The sequence below is a fragment of the Asterias rubens genome, chromosome 15 (genome assembly GCF_902459465.1).
Source record: "Asterias rubens chromosome 15, eAstRub1.3, whole genome shotgun sequence".
NCBI classification, from domain to species: domain Eukaryota; kingdom Metazoa; phylum Echinodermata; class Asteroidea; order Forcipulatida; family Asteriidae; genus Asterias; species Asterias rubens.
In genome coordinates this window covers 7382111-7407916 of record NC_047076.1, presented here as the reverse complement: position 1 = coordinate 7407916, position 25806 = coordinate 7382111, and the positions used below count along the sequence as shown (strand labels likewise).

Here is a 25806-nt window from a genome sequence, read left to right as displayed (position 1 = left end):
TAAAGTCCACCTTTTTAAAGGATTCTGGTACTTTTTCAAAATGTCCACAGATTTACATTAAACTTACAGGGTTTGAAGATAATGATAGTGGAAAGCTTCCCTTTAAATATTACTAACTAAGATTGTGTAGTTTTTGAGAAAAGAGTAAAACAAGTCACAAAATAGTTTTGGTCTCATGAGACCAAAACTATTTTATCATGTAAAATCCCCTTAACCAGTTGTGATATTATACCAAAACCATAGCATAACTGGTTAATACGTTTTTACATGCTAAAACTGAGACGAAAATTATTACTTTTACTCATTTCTCAAAAACTACAACACCTCAGTAAGTAAAATTTCAAGGGAAGCTTTCTACTATCATATTCTTCAAACTGTGTAAATTTAACGTAAATCTGTGGACATAGTGTTTTTTGTTAGGAAAAAGTACATTAGCCCTTTAAGCAATTACATGGATATACCAGGTGTAAGTTGCTAGACGAAAAGGGTGCATCTTTCTTTTTAATGGAGCATTTTCAGAATGTAACCATTTGTGACTTGTTTTCTCAGCTTAGCTGGATATTGTCAAGCACTGTATTTGGTCAATACTGGTCCATCTGCAGGCAAAGGCTCAGTCCAAGTCTATGCCAGTCCTCTGTCCGAAACTGCCCTTTATTTATAAATGGTAACCATCTTGCCAATCAGAGTGACACTGGTCCACATGCTGGCAAAGGCTGAGTTCAAGTTTATGCCAGTCCTCTGTCCAAAACTGCCCTTCAATTATAAATGGTAACCCTCTGGCCAATCAGAGTGAGACTGGTCCACATGCTGGCAAAGGCTGAGTCCAAGTCTATGCCAGTCCTCTGTCCAAAACTGCCCTTCAATTATAAATGGTAACCTTCCAGCCATCAGAGTGAGACTGGTCCATCTGCTTGCAACAAGTCTATGCACGTCCTCTGTGCGAAACTGCCCTTTAATTATAAATGGTAACCCTCCGGCCAATCAGAGTGAGACTGGTCCATCTGCTGGCAAAGGCTCAGTCAACATCTATGCCAGTCCTCTGTCCGAACCTGTCCTTTAATTATAAATGGTAACCCTCTGGCCAATCAGAGTGATACTGGTCCATCTGCTGGCAAAGGCTCAGTCAAAGTCTATGCCAGTCCTCTGTCCGAAACTGTCCTTTAATTATAAATGGTAACCCTCTGGCCAATCAGAGTGAGACTGGTCCATCTACCGGCAAAGGGTGAGTCCAAGTCTATGCCAGTCCTCTGTGCGAAACTGCCCTTTAATTATAAATGGTAACCCTCTGGCCAATCGGAGTGAGACTGGTCCACATGCTGGCAAAGGCTCAGTCCAAGTCTATGCCAGTCCTCTGTTCGAAACTGTCCTTTCTGGCATTTGATGAAAGTCAGGTGCTCCAGCTCACGTGGTACCTGGCACATGCGCAGCATGATCGGCACGGCACAACGCCTCTGCAGATTGGTCATGTGGGCTCGCTGAACCTGATGGTATTAATATTTGTAGATGTTAAGTTATTAATTTATTTATTTGTCTATTTTATCACTCTTGCATCTAAATATGGATAAAGGAAATGAATGAGTTAAAGGGAATGTTTACCTTTGATTTGTTTATTCAATTTTGACATATCGCCGAAAACCAGAGCAGTTATAGGAAAAATTTACAAATTCCATAAAACAGGTATTAGACATTGGTAGAGCTGACAAAAAAAGTTGCATAGCAGTGTTCGTGTTTTGTGTTATCAACCATGATATAACAAACTTGTGAACCTTTGGGCTAAATATGTTGTCTGAGTCTGGAGAAAAATAGTAAACCATGCACATTGTCAGAATGTTTTACATTGTTCTTTAACTTGGGTTGTAACAATCAAAATCTGCAGCTGTTTTTTTAAAAGGTTTTCAGAATGATACAGTTTTCTCGAACATGACTTCATTCCAGAGGGAAGTGTATCACAGACTGGCTCTAGTATGAACTTCATATTCAGTCATCTTTAAGACTAAAACTAACGGTTGGTGTTTTTATTCTTTCCAATACTGTACAGTTTAACTTTCAAGTGTTGCAAATAGTTACTATTCTCACCTCGTATCTGCACCACTGGTCCCTGAGTGAGTCCGGTGTCATGATGATTAGTGTACGGTAGGAATTAGCCACTGAATCTGCTATGTTATCTGAGATAGCAGCACCGAGGTGGTAGTCCCGGTACCTGATGTTTCCACGAACACCGAACTCGCTTTCCAGTCTCTTGACGAGCGCCACTGTCCACTTATTGTCGATGTGAGCAAAGCTGACGAAGAAGTCGTACCTGAACGAGCCTCGATTCCGGGCGAAGTAGCGAACCGAAATCGGCACTCGGGACGTTCCGAAGACGTTCACATAGCCGTGGCGATCCTCGGTGCAGAAGTCAAACCGGGCGAGGTCACACTCGAAGCCCTGGCAGTTGAGGCCGTGTCGGTGTCGCCAGGCTTCCTCCAGTACTGAGGCTTGCTCCCGTAGTTTCATCTTGGCAGTCTCCATCTTCCTGAGCTGCATGAGAGCGCCTTCCTCCTCGCCTAGAGTGCTCAGACATTTAGCCCAGCGTTCATGGGTGACCGACGGGTCAAAATTATCCTCCAGGTGATCGCATTTGGTCGCCATGCTGAAACATTGGAGAGCTTTTTTTGGTTGTCTCATGAGAAAGTAGATGTACCCTTCATCAGATAGCGCTGCGTTGGTTTCCTTCAACTCTATTGCGTGTATGAGATCAGAGAGTGCCTTTTGAAGCAGTCCGTCCAGCTCAGCTTCTGGCAATTGGGTCCGCACATTCTCGTCTTCATACATTTTGATAGACAGAATAGCCCGATGTCTGAACGCAAGCAAGGACTCTTTAATCGACAGGCTTTTGTTAAGAATGTCAGAGGCCTGGTCAAACATTTTCAGCTCTACGTACTGGGCACCAACTCTGGCAAGTACTTCAGGGTCTTCGGGTTGAAGCTTGAGAGCTCTGTCGAAACAGTCAACGGCAGACAGGAAGCTCGAGTCATCCTGAACAACATCAGCCAAGATCTTACCGGGGAACAACGAGAGGAGGGCGCCTATGAAGACCCAGGGCATTGTTTTGAAGTCCGGGCTCGCACCTTCGATCTTAGTCACCTGGAACAGGCACTCGACAACCTCGCGGAATCCCACTTCTGAGTGCCCCTGCACGGCTGCCCCGCTGTTGAGCATCTGCATGAAGCGCCGATGCAACGCCAGTCCGTGGGCGAATAACCACTCTGCCTCCTCCGGGGTGCCTAGCTCCTTGCCAGTCTCCACTGCTTTGCGGGTGAACGGTAAATACGTGAAATTCCTCCGGTGTTCCTGGAAGAATCGTAGAGCGAAAGCCCGGTCGGAGTACGAACGGGCCATGTTAAGCGCGTCTCGCCTGGCGACTAGTATCCGAAGGATCCCGAGAGTTTCCCGGTACTGTTTCATCCGAGACTGGCTCTTATAGATGATGATGAGGTTACCCAGAGCATTCATGTTACTCCCATCCTTGGCGATGACCTCAGTGAACTTCTCCTCAGCCTCTTGGACCAGCCAGAGTGAATAGTAGATAAAGCCCAGGAGGTTGCAGACTGAGAGCCAGTGGGAGGGCCTGCCGTTGAAGTCAATCTCCATCCCCTCGATGAGTTGCCTCTCCCGTCCTAGAGTACTCTTGTCGATCCCGTGGAGGTCCGTCCATGTGAGGTGACACCCCATGGCTCCAACCACCTCTTCATCGTCCTCAAAAGACCACCCTCTGCCGTCGGAGGGATACATCTTTCTTCTGATGTCACACAAGACCCACTTGTCGTGCTGTGGCCAACCTTGTCACGTTCCCTGTATCAAACAAAATCACAGTATATTGAAACATCATGTTCACTTACACAGGGCCCAGTCTTGTTTCTCACTTGCAATTGTATGTTGAATTTTAAGACAGCAACTGAACACAAGAAAGCCGTCGATGATAAACCTCGATGGATACAAGATTATATACGGGAGAAATTGTGGCGACGAACCGTAGATATGCCTACCTCTAAAGAAAACTTAACATGTTGACGTGAAGCTTAAAATATCAAGGAAATACGTCAGTGAATATGCACTACAGACCTGTGTATATCACACCGTATGTATCTACTTCTATGGTGTAACACTTCACAGTTTCGATCAGGATGTTAGATTTGTCGTTGTTTGATGAGAAATTACAAGAGAAATATAAGCTCAATATGGGTGAATCAAATGGCTATTCTATCAACGGACAACGATTTACACCCATCATGGTCAACGTGATCCAGTGGTTAGACTGTAGTACTTAAAATTACAAGGTTGTGGGTTCGAATCCTATCAAGCTAACCGCTAATTTCAAAATTACTAGAACAAGTATTGTCGTCTAGTTACTGAATATACTGTGTATTGGTTTGTGCAGCTCATAATCATAAATGTTAAACCAATGTTTGTCTGAGAGAGATTGGCCGCCAACCATTTTATTTTATTTTAATAAAAGCACTAGGACTGTAGAAAAACGGCATATTGTGGTTCCACCTGCTCTAGACTATAACTGCCAAGTTTGAAGACGTTTGAGAGTTGTGAAGTAATTTTTTAGCAAAGCGTTTGCACCTTTTATAAGTTTTAAATGTTTGTAAATACATGAATAGCCGAGCATGACTTTCAAATTACTTGTTTATTACATGTCGTGATATGCGAAATCCATTACGGATTCAAGACTTCCCTTTGAGCATTATTTTGTGCGAAGGTGCAACAGCCTGCATCAAAACATTAACGGAAATACTACGTTCTGCAAGGGTGGATGTCACGTGATTGGTGGTGAAAGACCTCTGGTGTTCAGGCTAACGAAAGTGAGAGTATTGGCAAATTTTGTTTTGCTGTTTTGGGGTGTTGCAAATTTGTTTGTTTTGCCTTGACAAATATTATATATAGTCTTCCAAAATGTGGATACCTGGAGGGAGGGTACACAAAATGACAATTGCTTCTTACGTGGTAAGAAGCAATGTATCATTTGCATGTATAACCTTCGAGAAACAATTACCTTCTATAAGGAATGTGGTTTAAAAGCATTGGACACTTTCGGTAAACAGTGTATCACAATTTCTATATGAATTAACAAACCTGTGAAAATTTAGGTTCAATCGGTAATCGGAGTCGGGAGAGTTGATATTGTTTTAATGTTTTTTTTTCCAAGAGAAGTCTTTCATCATTACCTTCTGTAACCTATCCAATGGCTGTGAAGATTTTTATTTTATTTTACATTTTAACATGATAAACGTCTCTGCATGAAACGTCGCTCATGTTGTGTGTTCCGTTTACGGATTGATATTTACCTGTGTGGATATTAACCGCTCCAGATTTTATCCAAAACGCTAAGCCACCTTCAAAAAAATAATATACTTTCTGTTAGCAGTCCTATCCAGATATATTATGATTAAAACAACCGAACGGTTTCAAAAACCAAAGGTATACTAGGCCGATAAAGTTGAATATCCTAAATGTTTGGAAGACATGTTTTTCTTAATTTGTTCTTCAATGGAACGCAAGCCGGGACGAAGGTTGTTTACAAGTTCCGATGCAGAGTATGATTATTATAACTGTCGATTCTTTTGTGATCGTTTCTTAAAGACAGTGGACACTATTGGTAATTGTCAAAGACTAGCCTTCACAGTTGGTGTATCTCAACATATGCATAAAATAACAACCTGTGAAATTTTGGGCTCAATCGGTCATCGAAGTTGCGAGATAATACTTAAAGAAAATACACCCTTGTCACACGAAGTTGTGTGTGTTTAGATGGTTGATTTCGAGACCTCAAGTTTTAATTTGAGGTCTCGAAATCAAGTTCGTGGAAAATTACTTCTTTATCGAAAACTATGGCACTTCAGAGGGAGCCGTTTCTCACAATGTTTTATACCATCAACCTCTCCCCATGACTCGTCACCAAGTAAGGTTTTATGCTAATAATTATTTTGAGTAATTACCAATAGTGTCCACTATTATTAAGCCATGTATCACATAGTCAAAACCTGAATTGCACATGCCAACTTCAAATATGTTAAAGATACATAAAATAGCAATTTACAAGAGGAGATAGACAAAATTATTATTAATGGACAGTTTTCCGGGTTCAACAAGCTCTAAACTATGGGGCGGGTGACCCACATTAATACTATAGGTGTTCTACTGCAGCGCATTACTCCATGGTGCGCTTCACGAGTTCATTGTAATAAAAACGAAATCACGGACTATCAATTAAAACCAGTTTAAATTCAAGGCAATGGACATCTTTGTTTTTTACTCAAAATCATTGTTAGCAAGTGGCGTCAATCGGGGGAGGGGCAGGGAACAACTTCAGTTTGCTCAGCTAACAATTAACTGTGTTACTGAAGTTATTTTTTAAAACTGGAATTTGTTTTTTGTAAATTGAAAGATATACAGTATTTTCAGCTATGTTTTGTTGCACCTCGTGCTATCTTGCAGTTTGGAAATACAGTAGTTTTCCAATTTTTTCTCAACCTGGAATTTATGTGCTTCAACTGTTGAGGAGATTTGAGAAGATTAGTACCATTGATTGAAAGGGTGAGTTTAAAGGCAGTGGACACTATTGGTAATTGTCAAAGTCTAGCCCTTACAGTTGGTGCTTTTAATAAAATATGATGGAGGCATCATCTATAGAAGCCGAGGCTTGTGGTGAGATGCCTGGGAACAGACAAACATAACATCAACAGGGACAAGAACGTATGGACAGACAGTTAGAACAAACTCAATTACCACACTGACAGCCAACAGTAATTAGTTTTCGAAGTAAGTTGATTGAACAGAAGTTGACCAAACATAAAGTGCATAATCATTTTTACACGAGTCTGTATAATTTCTCATTTTCTCTTCAATAAGTGAAACCACGTCAGCTGATAATGTTTGTGGTAAAATTACAACGTGTTACGAATTGCCTACGCTTTGTTTTGTTGTTAAAAAGTATGTTGCTACTTTTTTGTTTGAACCACATAGTTAATTCATGGAGGTAGATTTTTAATTATAAGGCTATATACAATTACGTGCATGTGATGTTTTCGCCCACAAATGCCCCTTATTTTTGACCGCGCGAGGGCGCTATAAATAGTATTTTGATCACTTCCGGGGGTACACGCGATTCGCCCTGCACAAATTAATAGGCGTTCTGTCACTTTTATTGCGCCGTAGTTTCAATTTGCTTTAGAGGTGGATTATAACGGCTCCTTTAAAAGTCTTATTGTCTGTGATGGATTAGATGTCTGTGGTTATAATGTGTTCCAATCTTTAAAAACTGTTTTGGGTATGAATGAATATACCCCCGGAAGTGATTGAGAGCGCCCTCACGCGGTCAAAAATATGGCCCATTGTCTTCTCCCTTTTTGCGGGTTTTATTTAATGGTTGGTGCCAGTGATTAGAACAGTATGGACGTGCTTGATATGTGTTGCAAGGAGAAAATTGAAAAGCTGGTTTCGAAATTTCTTTCAATTTGTTTATGTCTTGAAATTCATACAATAACCGCAGACGTAGATCCGATGGGAACAAGATGGGTGAATTTTTGAAATGTTATGAAAAGTACCAAATTTGATGTAATTATAAATCTATGATGAAATTGCACATTTCGTACAATTGTCGTATTGTCAATTGTAGATTCAGGACTTTTCTCGTGGTGATGGGATACTCAACAATTCGACTGTGTTTTCACTAATGTTTGACTCGTTTCTTGTTTTGTTGTTTGGGCAATCTTCATTGCATTTAAACGTTTTTTTCTCTTCAAAATAGACAAATTTGAAGAAAAACAAATCCATCACAATGAAAAGAAAAGTTGCCCTCATAATAACTGCCCTTCAAAATGGAAATAAATGTCTTATCGATGGCACTACAACGAACGTGCTTAATTACAAGAATGACTTTTTCCAACGGCTCTTTAATAACAGTTGAACATCCTGTTTATTTTAAGACCTACTCGAACGAAAACGGCAATAAGTGATCTTTGCTAGATATTAATTAAATATGTTTTCAATCAATAAGGAAACTGAATTCTCGTGATATTTATTATATGTTTTTTGTTATTAAACAATCATTTTGAATACCCTTTTCCGGATAGATGTTAACAAACTTTAGAGGAGGTTTTGATTCACTAAGTCTTGGCCAATGTTATTTATTTAACTGTTTTCTCCAAAAGGAGATACTCTGTGGGAGTCAAAGTGATTGATTGCCTGGACTGGACCATTCCAATCTATCATAAGATGATAGAGTTGTCTAAAGACAACGTCACATAAAATATTGTATGCCATAAAGCGCATTGGGCGTCATGAGAATATGCGCACTATATATAAGAAGCCAATAGGTATTATAATACAACACCCCTTCCCAATTTCCTGCCGTTTCATTGGTGTAGAGCGTGTCACATGATGTTTTACTAGACGACGGCTGTGTGATAGTGCATTGGTTTGCCGTGCGCTAGTACACGGCGTGCAGTACCCAGACGTCCGTTGCGTGTACGAGGATGATAAACTAATAGTCTGTAACCATTTCGGATTACATGACACTACATGCAGCACAGTAAACGTTTTCGCAGTCTGTATTTGCGTCGTCCATGGATTGTACAAGGTTAATACATTCACTGTATTAACCTATGGGGATTTCCAATATCCAATATCGATGCAATGGTAGAAATTCACTGTACGAACCTACGGGATTGTCCAATATCCAATATCGATGCAAGGGTAGACATTCACCGTACAAATCTACGGGAATGCCAATATCCAATATCGATGCAATGGTAGACATTCACTGTACGGACCTAAGGGAATGCCAATATCCAATATCGAAAAAGCAAAATCGATATTTGCTGTATACAAACATTATGAAGTGAAATCCAACATCAAACCATGGAGCTATAAAAAGGAACAAACTTTACTGTCATTATTACTCACCTTTGTAGGTGCTTCAATTATGGTTCTGGTCGCAATCTCTGTAGTATATCTCTGCAAGTTTCCAAATTGTTTTCACAAAAACGATTAACGACGCCATTTTCTCATAAACATCCTTCGGAGTTTCTGAAGCCTAAATCGCTCTAATAGAGAAAGACCTTCATTTTGGTCTGCAGGAACAGCTCAGAACACAGTGATTTCCCATAACCAGTCGGTTACAGCGTGGAGGTATAACTCAATGGTTAAATCATGGATGGTTATTATTGGAATGTTTTCCGGGTTCAAAAAGCTCTAAACTAGTAACCCACTTTAATAGGTGTTCTATGGTGTGCTTCACGAGTTCATTGTATTATAAAACGAAATCACGGACTATAAATTAAAACCAGTTTAAATTCAAGGCAATGGACATCTTTGTTTTTTACTCAAAATAATTGTTAGCAAGTGGCGTCAATCGGGGAGGGCAGGGAACATGTCCCCCCCCCCAGAGGGTGGGACACAATATCAAATGCCCCCACCCATCTTTTTGACCTCCTCTATCATAAAGCCCAAGGACTGCACTGTGTAAGACATTAATGGTCACATTTGATAGGCACACTTTAGTGCTTAGCAACATTATCAAGTACAACTTCAGTTTGCTCAGCTAACAATTAACTGTGTTACTGAAGTGATTTTTTTAAACTGGAATTTGTTTTTGTAAGTTGAAAGATATACATTATTTTCAGCTATGTGTTGTTGCACCTCGTGCTATCTTGCAGTTTGGAAATACAGTAATTTTCCAATTTAACTATTTCAAAAGTTTGTGACTCTACACTCAACTGTGTTACGATTTAACGAATCTAAGTGTAGATTCTTAAAACATAATCTACACGTTCAACAATAGAGTGACGTCACAAAAATAGTTTAATTAAGTAGGGCCACTGTACCCCATGACACCACCATTATTAACTTTTTTGTTCCTATAATACCTCACCATGCAATGCCTCAAATCATATATATATATTTGACTTGAGGCCTGCGGATGCGGGCGGGGACGATCAACTGGTTTTTTTTTTGGGTGGCCCAAATGACCTCACCCCAACAAGAACAAAATCAACGTACCAGGGTCTCGGTAACACCATTGTGTGCATCTACCTGGCAGGTACCGCAAACCAAATATGTATTTTTTTTTTTGACAATTGAAGTAAAAACATTGGACTCTACATTAAAGACACTGGACACTATTGGTAATTGTCAAAGACCAGTCTTCTCACTTGGTGTTTCTCAACATGTGCATAAAATTAAAAAACTTGTGAGAATTTGAGCTCAATCGGTCGTCGAAGTTGCGAGATAAATATGAAAGAAAAAACACCCTTGTCACACGAAGTTGTGTGCTTTTAGATGCTTGACTTCGAGACCTAAAATTTTAAGTCTTAGGTCTCGAAATCAGATTCGTGGAAAATTACTTCTTTCTCGAAAACTACGTTACTTCAGAGGGAGCCGTTTCTCACAATGTTTCCTACTATCAACAGCTCTCCATTATAGTCACCAAGTAAGGTTTCATGCTAATAATTATTTTGAGTATAATAGTGTTCACTGCCTTTAATAGCCACGAAGGAATTCGGGACACATTATAGCACGCGCCCTGTGATAATTTACGCTTCGTTGAAATTGCGTCAGAGGGACTGCATTTTCGGGGCTAACTTCCTTATCTTGAATTAGTACCATTGATTGAAAGAGTGAGTTTAATAGCTGGGCCAAGGAAATAATGTTCAGTGTTTTTTTTTTCTTTTCTTGGACGGGCAACACTACACGCTAGATCGTGTCATTTTTTCACAACCTGGAATTTATGTGCTTCAACTTTTGAGGAGATTTGAGAAATTATATGGTTTTAAAGTTGGTCCTCTGTCCCTATGTTGGCTAAGGAAGATTAGCCGGTGAATGCTTCATGAAACTAGCGGCAATTCGGTTTGGGAAAAAGCACATTTTCGGGTGTGTTACTTTCTGGGGTAAAAGCAAAAGTTCCATTCGGCTTACCTGCCAAAAATTTAAAAGAAATCTGAATTGAAGTGAAAAATACTTGGTTTCAAGCGGCTGAGAGACTTTGAAGTATTTGGGGGTATTTTTGAGTATTTAACATTTTTGGGTTGCTCAGATAATGGAGGAAGGAAAATTACCCCCATTCTCAAATGGGACTTGGAGTGTGGTGTATTTCCTTCCTCCATAGTGTGGTGCATCTTAAGACAGGTATTGGTTTTACAGAACCAGTTATTAATTAATAAAGCTTTCCATGTTGAGTTTGATTGGTCCGAAGAGGTGATGTCTAGCAGCTGCACTTTCGTCGTCTACACTCTAAATAACGGGATTTTACAGTTTATCAAAAAGAGTAAGGCATCATTTTTTAGTTTTAAAAATAAATATTCAGCATTCAATATTTTAAATCTATAGCCTAACTTTAAATCGTAAAATGGATTGGTCCCTAATCATTAACTAACAAATCCCTCCCATTTAGTGTACATGCAGAGCAGTGTGTGCATTTATGTTTAAAGGCAGTGGACACTATTGGTAATTGTCAAAGACTAGCCTTCACAGTTGGTGTAGCTCAACATATGCATAAAATAACAAACCTGTGAAAATTTGAGCTCAATCGGTCATCGAACTTGCAAAATAATAATGAAAGAATAAAAACACCCTTCCACACGAAGTTGTGTGCGTTTAGATGGTTGATTTACTCGTCACCAAGAAAGGTTTTATGCAAACAATTATTTTGAGTAATTACCAATAGTGTCCACTGCCTTTAATGTAATGTACATGTACATGTTAGCCTACGAATAGGATTTGAGTGCGAATCTCCACGTGCAATGAATGCAATGGTCAAGGTGCTATGGACGGGGATAAATCTATGGGCGTAAACTCGAGCCTAGACGCATGACGTCAGGGCCCAATTTCATGGCTCTGCTTACCGCCGAATTCTGCGCTTACGATCGCGATTCCCCGCTTACGTGCAAGCGCCGAATTTCTGCGCTAGCCTTGTAAGCGTAGAATGCCTAGTAACGTGAAGTACGCACGCGCAGAAGCCCAAATTCGCCACTAACCCGTGAAATACGCGTGCCGTAAGCACAGAATTCCCTGCTTCCGTAAGCGCCGATTCTGTGCTTACGGTAAGCAGAGCCATGAAATTGGGCCCAGGTGTTCAGGCTAAAGGCGCACTACTGCATGCACGGGGGAGCCAGTGACAACAAGCGATCGATATGGTTTGTAGGTAATAATAACAGACTAGCACGTCATGCCATTGGTACGTGTAGTGAAGCTCCACACAGGTCATGCAAACTATAATTATAAAGGAAATCACTCCATTGTTCGTGTCGACACCGAAGCAAGGTAGCCGAAGCGACCAAGGGCTTAAAATACAACATTGCGGAACGACGGCATCTTGTTGCGCTCTGTTGCTCTATGTTGCGCCTGACTAATTTAAATGTGTTCAACAACGTTGCTCTGGTGGTCCGGTGTGGAACTATTTAATCACGGCGACCATGTTTCCCGTGTAAACACGGAATGCTATAGACAAACCCCTGCACTGTAGCAGCGAATGTACATGTAGGAAATAGCTAACTCATAGAAAAACTATACACATGTAAATAATACCGTTTTTGCGTTGTATGTATATCATATGCCTCTTGTGGTATTAATGTTATCAAACCATTGCATGACCTGCAATGACGCAGTCAATCTATTACTCACGTGGCCCGTCCCAGGCCAGCCTTTCACTGTGACCTCATCATTATCATAATAGTGTCGTTGATGAACGCATGCCCTTACAGACAGCCAATCGGTTCCACTAAAAAAAAACATGGAGGAAGGAAATCCGACCAGCGGAGCGGTTGCATCTCATCAATGACTTGTTTATGTTCTTCGAGGCCGTGGATTTATATTTTCACATGAACTTAAACAGCGCTACGGTGCCGCTACCATGGAATAAATATTGGTATAAGTTTATTGATGGATGAATGCTTTCACGACCCTTCGACCGTCCTGCGAAGTGTTTGAAGGGGAATTGTACATACTGTTACTGCGGAGAGAGTTTGTAGATCTACATTCTATAGTTTTGCTGTGTGCGTAATCAGCAGGGAAGATAACATTACTGTGGTGGTGGTTATCCTATTAAAACGGCTTACCGTAAATCCAGATCTCAGTGAAGTTTGAGAGGTTGGGATTGAGTTTCCTTCTGAGTTTGAAACAGCGAGATTTCACCCTCTTCAGAAGGCCTATCTATTTCTACCTCCATGACATATGAGGAAACTATGGAGGGCCACATGTTGAGCACGATCGTCGCAGGACGAACTCGTAAGTATAGCCATGTATAGCTTTAATTTAAAGACAGTGGACACAATTGGTAATATTGTCTAAGACCAGTCTTCTCACTTGCTGTATCTCATCAAATGCATGAAATAACAAACCTGTGAAAATTTGGACTCAATCATTGAAGTTGCGAGATAATAATGAAAGAAAAAACACCCTTGTCACACAAAGTTGTGTGCTTTTTCTGATGATTGATTTCGATACCTCAAATTCTTAATTTGAGGTCTCGAAATTAATTTCGAGGAAAATTACTTCTTTCTCGAAAACTGCGTTACTTCAGAGGGAGCCGTTTCTCACAATGTTTTATACTCTCCCCATTACTCGTTATACCAAGTAATTAATGTTTTATGCTAATAATTATTTTGAGTAATTACCGAAAGTGTCCACTGCCTTTAAGGGAAAGTGTATATACGTTTGGTACTGTAAAAAGATATCAGATGTTTAGCCCAGGTTGGACTCCTCCGACCATGGAGCTATTGCTCAGGCATGACATCCTACCACGAGGGCTTTAAGTTAGTATTCCACAAAATATGAATCTGAGAGCATACAGTACGTCTCCCAGATTATTTCAATTACGAATTATAATTCCTACGTGGACGTTTTTATTCCTACGTGGACGTTATCTCGGGAGGATTTTCTCTAAAAACGAGACCACCTTTGGAAATGGTATCTTCACATGTGGTTGATTTTATATTGTTGGGCCTATATAAATTTATACATATCATATGATTGAAACAACCACATGGTTAAACAAAATATAAGATCTTGCAATATGATGAACTGTTGATTTACCACGTGAACGATCAAGGTATCTTCTTTTTCTATTTCTCGAAGTGAACAGTTTCGCAAAATGCATTTTACGCACCAAAGCTGCTGTGTATACATGTACATACCAAGTAAGTTTGTATTGTCACTAATGGCAGACAATGTTTCACGGGTCAATGTTAATTTCTGTTCGTTGAAGCGTTTTGTCTGTACCATTCAGTGATAGGCAGAGGGCGATGTTAAAGCTTATAATGGCCACGTTCAAATGGAATACTGAGCAGAGGGGGCGTGTCCGTGCCCCCCATTTACGTCCGTGATTGATGTTCGTGCCCCAACCCCCTTATTGATGTTCGTGCCCCACCCCCCTTATTGATGTTCGTGCCCCACCCCCGTATTGATGTCCGTTCCCCCTTTATCGAAGTATGACCTTTTGAGAAACCAATGTTCCTTTAAACGCTTAAACGTTTAAACGTGATCATTTCAACGTTTTTACAACTTGCCTATCAAGTATCATACGTATTTGAATGTTTACTTACACCCATCGTCAGATTATCTGTAAAAACAAAAAATAATAGAAAATCAATGGTAAAAAAAAGTACACTGAAAGGGAGCTTGTCAAAGGGAAGTTTGATGGTTTTAATGCTACATTTAAAAAGTTGATCACGTCTTTTTGAGTTGCCACCGAAAATCAAACGGAAGCTATAATTTTTGACTTGCCGGAACAGCCCTACTAGAACAACACATCAGCCCCTTGTATGGGGCGCCGTTTGTCCATTAATTGTTTGACACTTTTAAGGCATGTTTTTACCATGGTTTACAGCAATTAGATGTAAACCATAGACACTGTTGCCAAATCCTGTTATGGTTTACATACCAGTAAAGTATTTGTTGTGTATAAGTTTATGGTTTACAAACCATGAACATACAAAAAACATTTACAAATTTGTGCATAAACCAAGAAAATTTACGCATCTTAAAAACATGGTTAATAAACCATAAAAACTGAAGCATCAAATTCATGGTTTGCAAATCATGGTTTATAAACCATGAAAATTGAGACATCTAAAAAACATGGTTTATAAACCATGAAAATTGAAGAATAAAAATCGTAGTTTACAAATCATGGTTTATAAACCATAACAAATGAACCATAAAATCATGGTTTGTGACCATGGTTTATAAACCATGAAAATCGAGACTTCTTAAAAAACATGGTTTATAAACCATGAAAATTTACACATCTCAAAAACGTTGTTTGTAAACCATAAAAAAATGTGCACTTACAAATCATGGTTTACAAACCATAAAAGTGTGCACTCACAAATCATGGTTTACAAACCATAAAAAATGTGCACTCAGAAATCATGGTTTACAAACCATTGTGCACTCAGAAATCATGGTTTACAAACCATAAAAGTGTGCACTCACAAATCATGGTTTATAAACCATAAAAACTTGCACTCACAAATCATGGTTTACAAACCATAAAAAATGTGCAGTCAGAAATCATGGTTTACAAACCATAAAAAATGTGCACTCAGAAATCATGGTTTACAAACCATACAAGTGTGCACTGACAAATCATGGTTTATGAACCATAAAAAACGTGCATCACAAATCATGGTTTACAAACCAGATAAAAAGTCTCGATTTTCATGGTTTATAAACCATGTTTTTTAAGAAGTCTCAATTTTCATGGTTTATAAACCATGTCTTTTAAGAAGTCTCGATTTTCATGGTTTATAAACCATGGTCACAAACCATGATTTTATGGTTCATTTGTTATGGTTTATAAACCATGATTTGTAAACCACGATTTTTATTCTTCAATTTTCATGGTTTATAAACCATGTTTTTTAGATGTCTCAATTTTCATGGTTTATAAACCATGATTTGTAAACCATGAATTTGATGCTTCAGTTTTTATGGTTTATTAACCATGTTTTTAAGATGCATCAATTTTCTTGGTTTATGAACCACGATTTGTAAATGTTTTTTGTATGTTCATGGTTTGTAAACCATAAACTTATACACAACAAATACTTTACTGGTATGTAAACCATAACAGGATTTGGCAACAGTTTCTATGGTTTACATCTAATTGCTGTAAACCATGGTAAAAACATGCCTTAAAAGTGTCAAACAATTAATGGACAAACGGCGCCCCACACCCTTGTGCGCCCCTCAACATTTTATCCAAGTGCAGGCATTGCGCCTAAAATTATGCAGGTTTAGATCAATAGGTGATGGGAATTCCCAAACTAGGATTTCATCATGCGCTTCTCGGTATTTAAAGGGGTCACTATTATTAAAGGCGGTGGACACTATTGGTAATTACTCAAAATAATTATTAGCATAAAAACTTACTTGGTAACGAGTTTGGGGAGAGGTTGATAGTATAAAACATTGCGAGAAACGGCTCCCTCTGAAGTGACGTAGTTTTCAAGAAAGAATTAATTTTCAACGAATTTGAGGTATCGAAATCAAGCATCTGAAAGCACACAACTTCGTGTGACAAGGGCGTTTTTTCTTTCATTATTATCTCGCAACTTCGACCAATTGACCTGAATTTTCACAGGTTTGTTATTTTGTGCATATGTGGAGATATACAAAGTGAGGAGACTGGTCTTTGACAATTACCAATGGTTTCCATTGTCTTTAAAGGGCAGATTTGTTTGCTGTTTGGAATCACTGCAAATCATTCGAGTTGTTCACGTATTAACAGTGTGCTGTAATCAGTGAGCATAGTAGGCCCAGACATGTTTACATTAAAGACACTGGACACTTTTGGTAATTGTCAAAGATCAGTCTTCTCACTTGGTGTATCTCAACATATGCACAAAATAACAAACCTGTGTGAAGATTTGAGCTCAACTGGTCGTCGAAGTTGCGAAAGAATAATGGACGAAAACACTCCCTTGTCACACGACGGTGTGTGCTTTCAGATGTTCGATTTCGGGACCTCAAAATCTAATTCTGAGGTGTCAAATATTTTCGTGGAAAATTACTCCTTTCTACGTTTCTTCAGAGGGAGCCGTTGTTCACAATGTTTATATACTGTACATCTCGAAATTGCCATTTTTTACGTCAGGTACGATGGTGCAGACGTCATAAGCATCAAATAAGCCCAAAGTGTGACGTCACCTAGAAACGACACAATTTTCTGACGTTAACGTTTTTGCTCGCGTATCGTGCAGCTAAACCTCGCTGTTATTGCCTCTTGAATTACACTCAGAGAAACACACGGTCGGCCATTTTGTGGAGTCAAAGTTTATCTCTCTATATATATAGAGCATCGGAAGGAACTTCATAACAAAACGCAATCCCTTTATAGTCTTGTTCCTTCCGTCATGGTAGAGGAACTGTGTTCTGATGTGAACTTCCACTCCAGGGCCAATTTCATAAATCCTTTAAGCACAATAATTTGCTTAGCATGACATTTCTTCCTTGATAAAAACAGGATTACCAACCAAATTTCCATTTGTTGCATATTGCTTGGTACCGGTATTCGGCTGTTGTTTGCTTATCCTGAAAATCACGGGGCAAATTGGTTGGTAATCCTGTTTTTATCAAGGAAGACATTTCACGCTAAGCATTGAATTGGTGTGCTTACAGGATTTATGAAAGTGGGCCCTGCCAAACACACAGTTTTAAGGGGATGTGGGTTATATTGTTTTACCTTTACAGTATTTCTTGGTTTTTTGGCTCTAGGAGTGTCATCATTTTACAGACATGATGCACTAGAAGTGTTGAACATTTTTATTATTAATATAGTTCCAACCGTATTCTTTTACGAGAGGACTTGAAACTTTGCATGGTGGAAGTAAGAGAGGTTTGGCGGTAACACCATGTGAATATATCTTTTTAGTTGTGTTGCTTCTAAAAAGAACCGGTGGTTGGTTAACGACTCGACGTTACTTTTTCTCATTTCACAACAGACGCCATTTATGTCCCAAAGCGCACCATCTAAAGGCAGCGTTCCCTTTAAATGCAGTGGACACTATTGGTAATTACTCAAAATATTGATTAGCACAAATCCTTTCTTGGTGACGAGTAATGGGGAGAGGTTGATAGTATAAAACATTGTGAGAAACAGCTCCCTCTGAAGTGACGTAGTTTTCGAGAAAGAAGTAATTTTCCACGAATTTGATTTCGAGACCTCAGGTTTAGAACTTGAGGTCTCGAAATCAACCATCTAAACGCACACAGCTTCGTGTGACAAGGGTGTTTTTTTCTTTCATTATTATCTCGCAAGTTCGATGACCGATTGAGCCGAATTTTCACAGGTTTGTTATTTTATGCATATGTTGAGATACACTAACTGTGAAGGCTAGTCTTTGACAATATTACCAATAGTGTCCACTGCCTTTAAATTCTGCTATTGATGAAAGTCATCTTTGAACATAGGTTGGGGAGCCTAGTAGTATATATATTATCATACATTTATGTATGGCTATCGTAAGTTGTGGTAGTCATTTACATAAACCCCTCCTTTAATTGGTGCACATGACTATGACGTTTGCAGTATGAAACATTCGCAAGACTGTTACAACTCTATGATTGATTCACTTATAATTGCTTTTTAATAACGTAACGGTTCCTATGCCATAATTATTGCTCCATGGCCATAATCTATTTGTTTTATTACGTCGCGGCAGTTTCTGGGTGTGCAATAGTTGTATATGTGCATAGCGGAAGACTGACCTCACCGGCAGATACTGATAGAGTACTAATGTACACAAACATTGTACCCGTAGGCTGCATGTATGTGTACATGTATACGGACATGCATACAGTAGCAGCATTTCCTCTGACCAGTCGGGGTCTGGCACAACGTTCAGCATAAGTTGTTCCTATACTTCTCTTCAAACCGTCTGGTATTTTGGATTAACACTTCACTTTTTATTTATTCAATCTGGCACAGGTACCAGAAGGCGTTCTGATGGGATTGTCAACGAAACAGACGAAGGGTTATAGGGACTACCTGTTCATGGGCAGTCTCAAATACAACGATGGGCATTGCCATGTATGGAAACAGCCCAATTATTACGACATGGCACACGGTGAGCGAATCCGGAATATGATCGATTCGTTCAGCTGTCACCTGAGGTGGCAAGAGCTCAAAGCCATCGCCAAAGACAAATCCACCCTCAAACGCGAGGAGGGGATCCTGGCCCGGGAGACGTGGAACTTCTACGATCGACCGACTTACTACACAGCTATACGGAACCTCCAAGGGTTCATTGCTTACAACCTCCAGAAGCCGGTTGAAGCGCAGGATTTTTTCGAAGATGTACTGGATAAGGATCAGAATAACGTCAACGCTCTTGCGAATCTTGCTCACATGTTTCAGGAACTCGGTAAACTGGACCATCATCACCGGTATGTGGACAAGCTAGCTGTGATTCTTGGAGGAAAAAACTACGAAGAGAAGGCCAGAGCTTATGCTGACAAGGCACACGCCATCCGTTACTTCGAGCAGTTCAAACGATGCTTCAGGTATATGAGATATATTCAACGTGCTGCTGTTATCGGAAAACACTGTGCTGGACCGCAGAGGGCAGAATGGTTCTTCGACTTTGCCCTGGCTCTTTACAGGCGAGACGTCCAGATGCTCTACTTGAGGAAACTGAGTTCCTCTGAGGAGAATGAGTTACTGGATAACTCGGATTGTTACTCAGATACCAAAATCAAAGAGGGGTTCCTAAATGCGTGTAACTATTTCAAACAAGTGGCCATGATCAGCACTTCAAGAGATTACCAAGCCTTGTCTTGGGTCTTCCTTGGGATCCTTGTCAACCACGATCCGGAGCACCGGAGTCTTGCTGAAGTATTTCCAGAGAAGCCTGAGTACCGCCTCACACCGGATCAGTGTTTTGAGAAAGGTCTTGGCATACATCCAGAGCATGAGATTGTACTCCGTAGGGTAGGATCCGAATATGTTAAACTGAAGAGGTTCGAAGAAGCCAAGCAGTTGCTTGATAAGTCTTTGAACATTCTACAGTCTCGGTTCGGGTATCGCTATCGAGCAGATATGTACCTCAAGATGTACGAGGCTGCTTCTGTGAAAGACGAGCAGACGAAGGAGTTGCTTCGAAACGCCGTAGCGGACTTAGAAAAGGCTCTGAAGTTCAAGGAGGTCCATGCAGACTTCTCGGATCTTGGATATGCATACTTCCTTCTCGGTGAGACTAACCAGGCACTGAACAAGTTTGTTCAGGCCGTGCGTTGCGACCAGGATGATTTCTTTGACCCGGTACTGACCCACCAGCGATGGGCTGAGTGCCTGGAGAAGGACAACCAGCCTGAAGGGAGCCGGGCGGAGCTGGAGAAAGCGAAGGAAATACGTAAGAGGGTGCTGGACACACCTCTGGAGGAAGACCAGTGTGATTCATATTTTGCGCATGATTTTGAGCATTACAATACGAACCCGAAGCCGGGCTTTGTCCGTATTCTCATGGACTATCACTTTTGGAGTGCCTGCTCCAAGAGAAGGTTGTCGGAGCTGAGCTCACCCGGTCCGACCAATGGGAGACACGCTTATCAGTTTGATCTGTTCGTGTGGCACACGGAGGAGAACAGCAGATGGGCTGTGGCGTTTGTCCACAAGCTGGAATCGGAGCACAAGCTTAGATGTTGTATCGAGAGGAGGGACTTCATGGTGGGCAGGGAGGTCCCTGGCAACATCCTGGACTGTCTGAAGCTGAGCTACCGGTGTGTGATCGTCCTCCCGGGGGGGAAGTGGACTAAATACACCATCAATCAGGCACTAGGGGTGTCAAACACTAGGGAAGGGTTGTTTATCTTGCCCATCAAAGTGAGGGAGTGCCCCGTACCGGAAGAGCTTGGGTATATGACAGTCAGGGAGTGCGAAGAGGGGCAGGTCAAACAGGAACACTGGGACGAGATCGTGACGATCTGCCGGCAGACATAACAGTGGAAAGCGAGGGCTTCGAATCAGGTAGAGATGATTTTCACAAGCTTGCGTCGTTTCAATTCTCAAGTTGGGTCAATGTTACTAAAGTTACTTGTGTGTAAATATCATTGCAGATCGAATGTTTTATGTAGCATTTTTAAAGGGTCTCATGGAACGATTTCATAGCAAAGTATTTTGACTGAACAGTTTTTGTGCAAATGAAAGGTGATATTGAGCAGCAAATGATGATTTTAGTCTATAGCAACTGATACATTTTGCATAGCATTTTGCTCTGCTATACAAGGGGAATCGTTCACTGGGTCTGTATACGTTTTGTTTTTTGTAATGACTCTGAAAATTACTGTCATAAACAATGCTTGGTGTAAGAAGTACAGCGGCTCTGGATAATGTGATGCATTTTGAGAAAACTATTAACTTCTAAGTACCACGGTTGATGGGAAACTATTACTGCAGCTGAAATTTTCACAGGTTATTTTTTTTTTTTGTATATAATCTGCAACTATAAAGTATTGAAACAAAGTGGGTTATAATTACCAAACGTACACAATGTCTTTATTAATTCGTATAAAATGTAGGCCTACCTCTCTGGTATAGTTATAGATCTTTGAAAGAAAACTACACATTGCGGCATGTATAGCAGTTTGACGTGTTATTATATGTACCTTCATTCGATCTTTTGAAGTATCAAACAATCAGATTTTGCCAGAAAATTTACCAAAACAAAGTTGACCTGTATACACGAATGTATTATGTGGTTATGACTTAGTAAAAACAAACACATGGGCCGGTACGGGAATGACCCTAATACTTCCCCAGGTCGTTTGTTTTAAAGATCTCTATCTATTTATTGGGATCGCATACAATGCGCGTACGTATAGGCGCCATTTCAGTAAGCAATATACCATGAAAATGATATCATTAAGTAGGGCGCTTCATCTGTGGAGGTTGTTCTTTGGCAAGTCCTCAGTGCCGCGCGTACGAATCAGTGTTGATCTTTCCATTTTAGCGTGAAAAGAAATCATTAGTTGCTGCACTATATATGCAGTCACCATGACCAATGGCGGAACATGTTTCGATTCAATGTATGTTGTTGTACCAGCATTCGAATAATAATACCTTGGCAACTTGTCATGATCCATCATAAATTATTTCGGCATGAATAGCATTGCAGGTATTACCATGTAGATATTTGCACAACATATCAATACGGCAATAGTATAATAATAGACACCCCTATTGTGACCTAGGGGTTGTTGACATCCAACTTGAGTTATTTTAGATGGCATATGCCCCGACTCAAATAAAGGGTCCTATTTGCCAAGTGGTGTACATACATCTACATGTACTGTAGGGACATTTTTGTGGTGCTTTGACCTTTTTAAAATTGCACTGATGGTATTTTTATTTGGAGGGCGAACTCAACGGGCCCAAGAACTCTCCACATCTCAACTTGAGCAGAGGAAAAAAGTTTCGAACAGTCTACTCTGCTCGTCTTCAGTTCAGGAAACTTGTTTTCCCCCTGAATACGAGCAGATTATTTCTCCTGAAGATGAGCAGGGTATACTGTTCGAAACGTCGAGACCACACCGGTTTTGCTTTGTTCAGAGCCAATACTCCCTCAAATATCTTATCATATTGTCCGAGCTTGATAACTGATGAGCATTTTAAACAAAACTAATGGTTTTTGTTCGATGACTTACAGTCCTTTAATTATTTTTAAAAACACCTTTTTAACACACGCACGGAAGCCTTAAAGGAAGCCTTATTCTACTTTTAAATTATCTATCTTTCTAAACATTTGCATTTTATAACAAATTGTTCCAAACGTTTTTCAAAAACCGACTCGACCGATCCAAGGCAATTGACGTGTTACTTTAAAAGGCACTGGACACCTTTGATAATTGTCAAAGACCGGTGTGGCGGGTTCAGACTTCCGCCGTGTTCAGTTTTCCGGGTGACGTAGCCGGAAATTTCGACACGTTGCTCAAACGGTTTTAGCTTTCCGGCGTGTTCAGTTTTCCGGGTGACCTGTCAGATACCGCCGCGAGTACCCTGGCGAGTACTGTAGTTCTCTCAGCAGTGACCCCCAAATTGTTTACATTACGATTCTTTTCTGTGTAGTCACATAATCTCTTGCCCCATCTTTACATGTATTCATGGGTACAACTTTAGGCAGGTCACACTCTGCTTGCATAAAAAACAACTCATACGATCCACGCGTTTGCCGCTAGTTGTACTCGACTCGTGGACGCCGCCATGACAGCTACCGGAGGGTAATGGATGTCTCAATACGGCACTAAAAACGGACTACTTTCGCTTGCTGTGCGCAGGCATCGCATGACGTAATGCTACCGTATTTGGTCATTCGGAAAACTGAACACAGCGGAAAGTTGAAACCGCCACACCGGTATTCTCACTTTGTGTATTCCAACAAGCATAAAATAACAAATCCGTGCAAATTTTGACTCATTCATCGAAGTTGCAAGAGAATAATTAAAGAAGAAAAAACCTTCAAGCCTGAAGTCTTTAAATATTAATTTCAGTGAGAAATTACCTTATTTTCAAAGACTCATTATTCCAGAGGGAGCCGTTTCTCACAATGTGTTGTACTATCAACGTTTCTCACTTTCTCATTACCAAGTCAGTTTTTATGCTAACAATTATTTTGAGTATTTACAAATAGTGTCCAATGCCTTTAATCTCCAATGTTTTCTACAAGCGGTCCCTCTGTTCCATCTAGGGGGAGTTCAGGAATGTGTGAAATTGTACAATGTGTGTGTGTGACGTTGGTTTGCGACCTTGACTCACTTTTTCTCCATAAAAAGGTATTACATCGGACTATGCCAGAGCTAGCATATAAATCTCAGACATTGTTAGAGGTATTGTTTGATCGACCTTTATGCATGAAATATTTAACTGTAAGCCGCTGCATTAGTCATGCACTATTTTCAGAATATATGACTAACTGTCCTTGAAGGCAGTGGACACTATTGGTAATTACTCAAAATAATTATTAGCATAAAACCTTACTTGGTACTGAGTAATGGGGGAGGTTGATAGTGTAAAACTTGTGAGAAATGGCTCCCTCCGAAGTGAAAGAAGTAATTTTCCTCGAGTTTGATTTCGAGATCTCAAGTTCAAGTTTAGAATTTGAGGTATCGAAACCAAGCATCTGAAAGCACACAACTTCGTGTGACAAGGGTCTTTTTTCTTTTATTTTATCTCGCAACTTCGACAACCAGTTGACCTCAAATTTTTGCATGTTTGTTATTTTGTGCATATGTTGAGATACACCAAGTGGGAAGACTGGTCTTTGACAATATTACCGAAGTGTCCAATGTCTTTAAATTGTACAACAACTGAAATATTCTGGTGTGTTTCTTAGGTTTTCATATACAGCTACCTCGTATTATTATTTCAATTCAGAGGGAAACATTTCACATAGAAAATTATTATGGTATGAGCTTATAATCAGTAAGCTTTCAGAATAACATTAAACACTTAGGCCTAGCGTTTTGTTTGTATCCCTACCAATCGTCAAAACATTTACATTTTGAATGTACATGTAGGGAAATACACTTTTTAAAACTTGTCGCTTTCTTATTTCAGTTGTGGAAAGTTTTATCATGCAACTCGGAATGAATGTTTTATCAATAGACCGCAAAGAATGCTATGTCCGTCAGCGTTACGTCAGCACAATGCCCTCGGCATGTTAAAGATGATGCAATTGCACGAGACGCAAACCTGGGAATCCCCAAGGAAGACAATAGTAAATACGGCCTACTTTGTTTGTACAGGGTGTTGGCTACATTGTTGTCCTTTTAAATGTAGGCCTACGGGATTTGTAGAGCTGCCAAAATAATCCTTGAGTGTTATCATGCAATTCAGAATGAATGTTTGATTCATAAACTGCAAAGAATTAACCTATTACGTCAGCAACTTGGCTACGTCAGCGACGCACTTGATGCACTAGATGCAAACCTGGCGAATCCCAAAGTTTAAAATACGGCCTACTGTGGTTGTACAGGGCGTAGACTACATTTGTGTCCTGTTAAAAAGTGCGGGATTGGCAGAGCTTACAGAATAATCGTTGTGGAAAGTTTGATCATGCAATTCAGAATGAATGTGTGATTCATAAACTGCAAAGAATATTACGTCACCAATATGCCATATACGTCATGCACTAGAGCACTACCTGTATCTAGTTGCAAACCTGTACATTTTGTGTCCTGTTTAAAGTTACAGGGTTGGTAGAGCTGACAGAATAATCGTTGTGGAAAGTTTTATCATGCAATTCAGAATGAATGTTTTATTTATGAACCACAAAGTATGCTTACCTATGTCAGCACTATATACGTCAGCACTGCCCGTGTCATGTCGAAGATGATGCAGTTGGATAGACGCAAACCTGGGAATCCACAAGTTTGACAATTATAGTAATACATCAGCCTATCTTTGTGTGTGTTGGCTATTGTATTTTGTTTGTCCTGTTAAAGACACTGGACACCATTGGTAATTGTCAAGGACAATTCTTCTCATCTCAACATTATGCATATAATAATATATGCATAACATAACAAACCTGTGAAAATTTGAGCTCAACTGGTCGTCGGCAAGATAATAATTGATGAAAAACATCCTTGTCACACGAAGTTGTGTGCTTTCAGATGCTGGATTTTGAGACCTCAAACACCTAATTCTGAGGTCTCGAAATCAACATCGTGGCGGAATATTGCGTCTTTCTATAAAACTACGTCACTTCAGAGGGAGCCGTTTCTTACAATGTTTTATACTATCAACTGCTCCCCATTACTCGTTAC

General features: G+C 40.1%; 2 protein-coding genes across 5 annotated transcripts; one reads left to right on the top strand and one right to left on the bottom strand.

Moving 5' to 3' along the window:
* Nucleotides 1–365: 365 nt before the first annotated feature.
* On the bottom strand, nucleotides 366–13176 carry LOC117299826. 4 transcript variants are annotated; one of them, XM_033783369.1, is made up of 4 exons: nucleotides 8953–9158; nucleotides 5334–5381; nucleotides 2077–3834; nucleotides 366–1481 (listed from the first exon to the last, which is right to left on the bottom strand). In XM_033783369.1, exons 3-4 carry the CDS (start codon nucleotides 3772–3774, stop codon nucleotides 1269–1271), a joined length of 1911 nt encoding a protein of 636 aa, XP_033639260.1. In that variant the 5' UTR covers nucleotides 3775–3834; nucleotides 5334–5381; nucleotides 8953–9158; the 3' UTR covers nucleotides 366–1268. The 4 variants fall into 4 exon arrangements, with proteins under 4 accessions (XP_033639260.1, XP_033639261.1, XP_033639258.1 ...); XM_033783370.1 differs by lacking the exons at nucleotides 5334–5381; nucleotides 8953–9158 and adding an exon at nucleotides 13101–13176; XM_033783367.1 differs by lacking the exon at nucleotides 5334–5381.
* Nucleotides 13177–13184: 8 nt separating this feature from the next.
* Nucleotides 13185–22626, top strand: LOC117299825. The gene is made up of 2 exons (XM_033783366.1): nucleotides 13185–13269; nucleotides 18974–22626. Exon 2 carries the CDS (start codon nucleotides 18992–18994, stop codon nucleotides 20981–20983), a length of 1992 nt encoding a protein of 663 aa, XP_033639257.1. The 5' UTR covers nucleotides 13185–13269; nucleotides 18974–18991; the 3' UTR covers nucleotides 20984–22626.
* Nucleotides 22627–25806: the final 3180 nt, after the last annotated feature.

Coding starts and splice junctions, on each gene's coding strand:
- LOC117299826 (XM_033783370.1), bottom strand. CDS start 3,774: ATGTATCCCTCCGACGGCAGAGGGTGGTCTTTTGAGGACGATGAAGAG. Junction 1,482..2,076: donor ACCAGTGGTGCAGATACGAG/GTGAGAATAGTA, acceptor TAATACCATCAG/GTTCAGCGAGCCCACATGAC.
- LOC117299825 (XM_033783366.1), top strand. CDS start 18,992: ATGGGATTGTCAACGAAACAGACGAAGGGTTATAGGGACTACCTGTTC.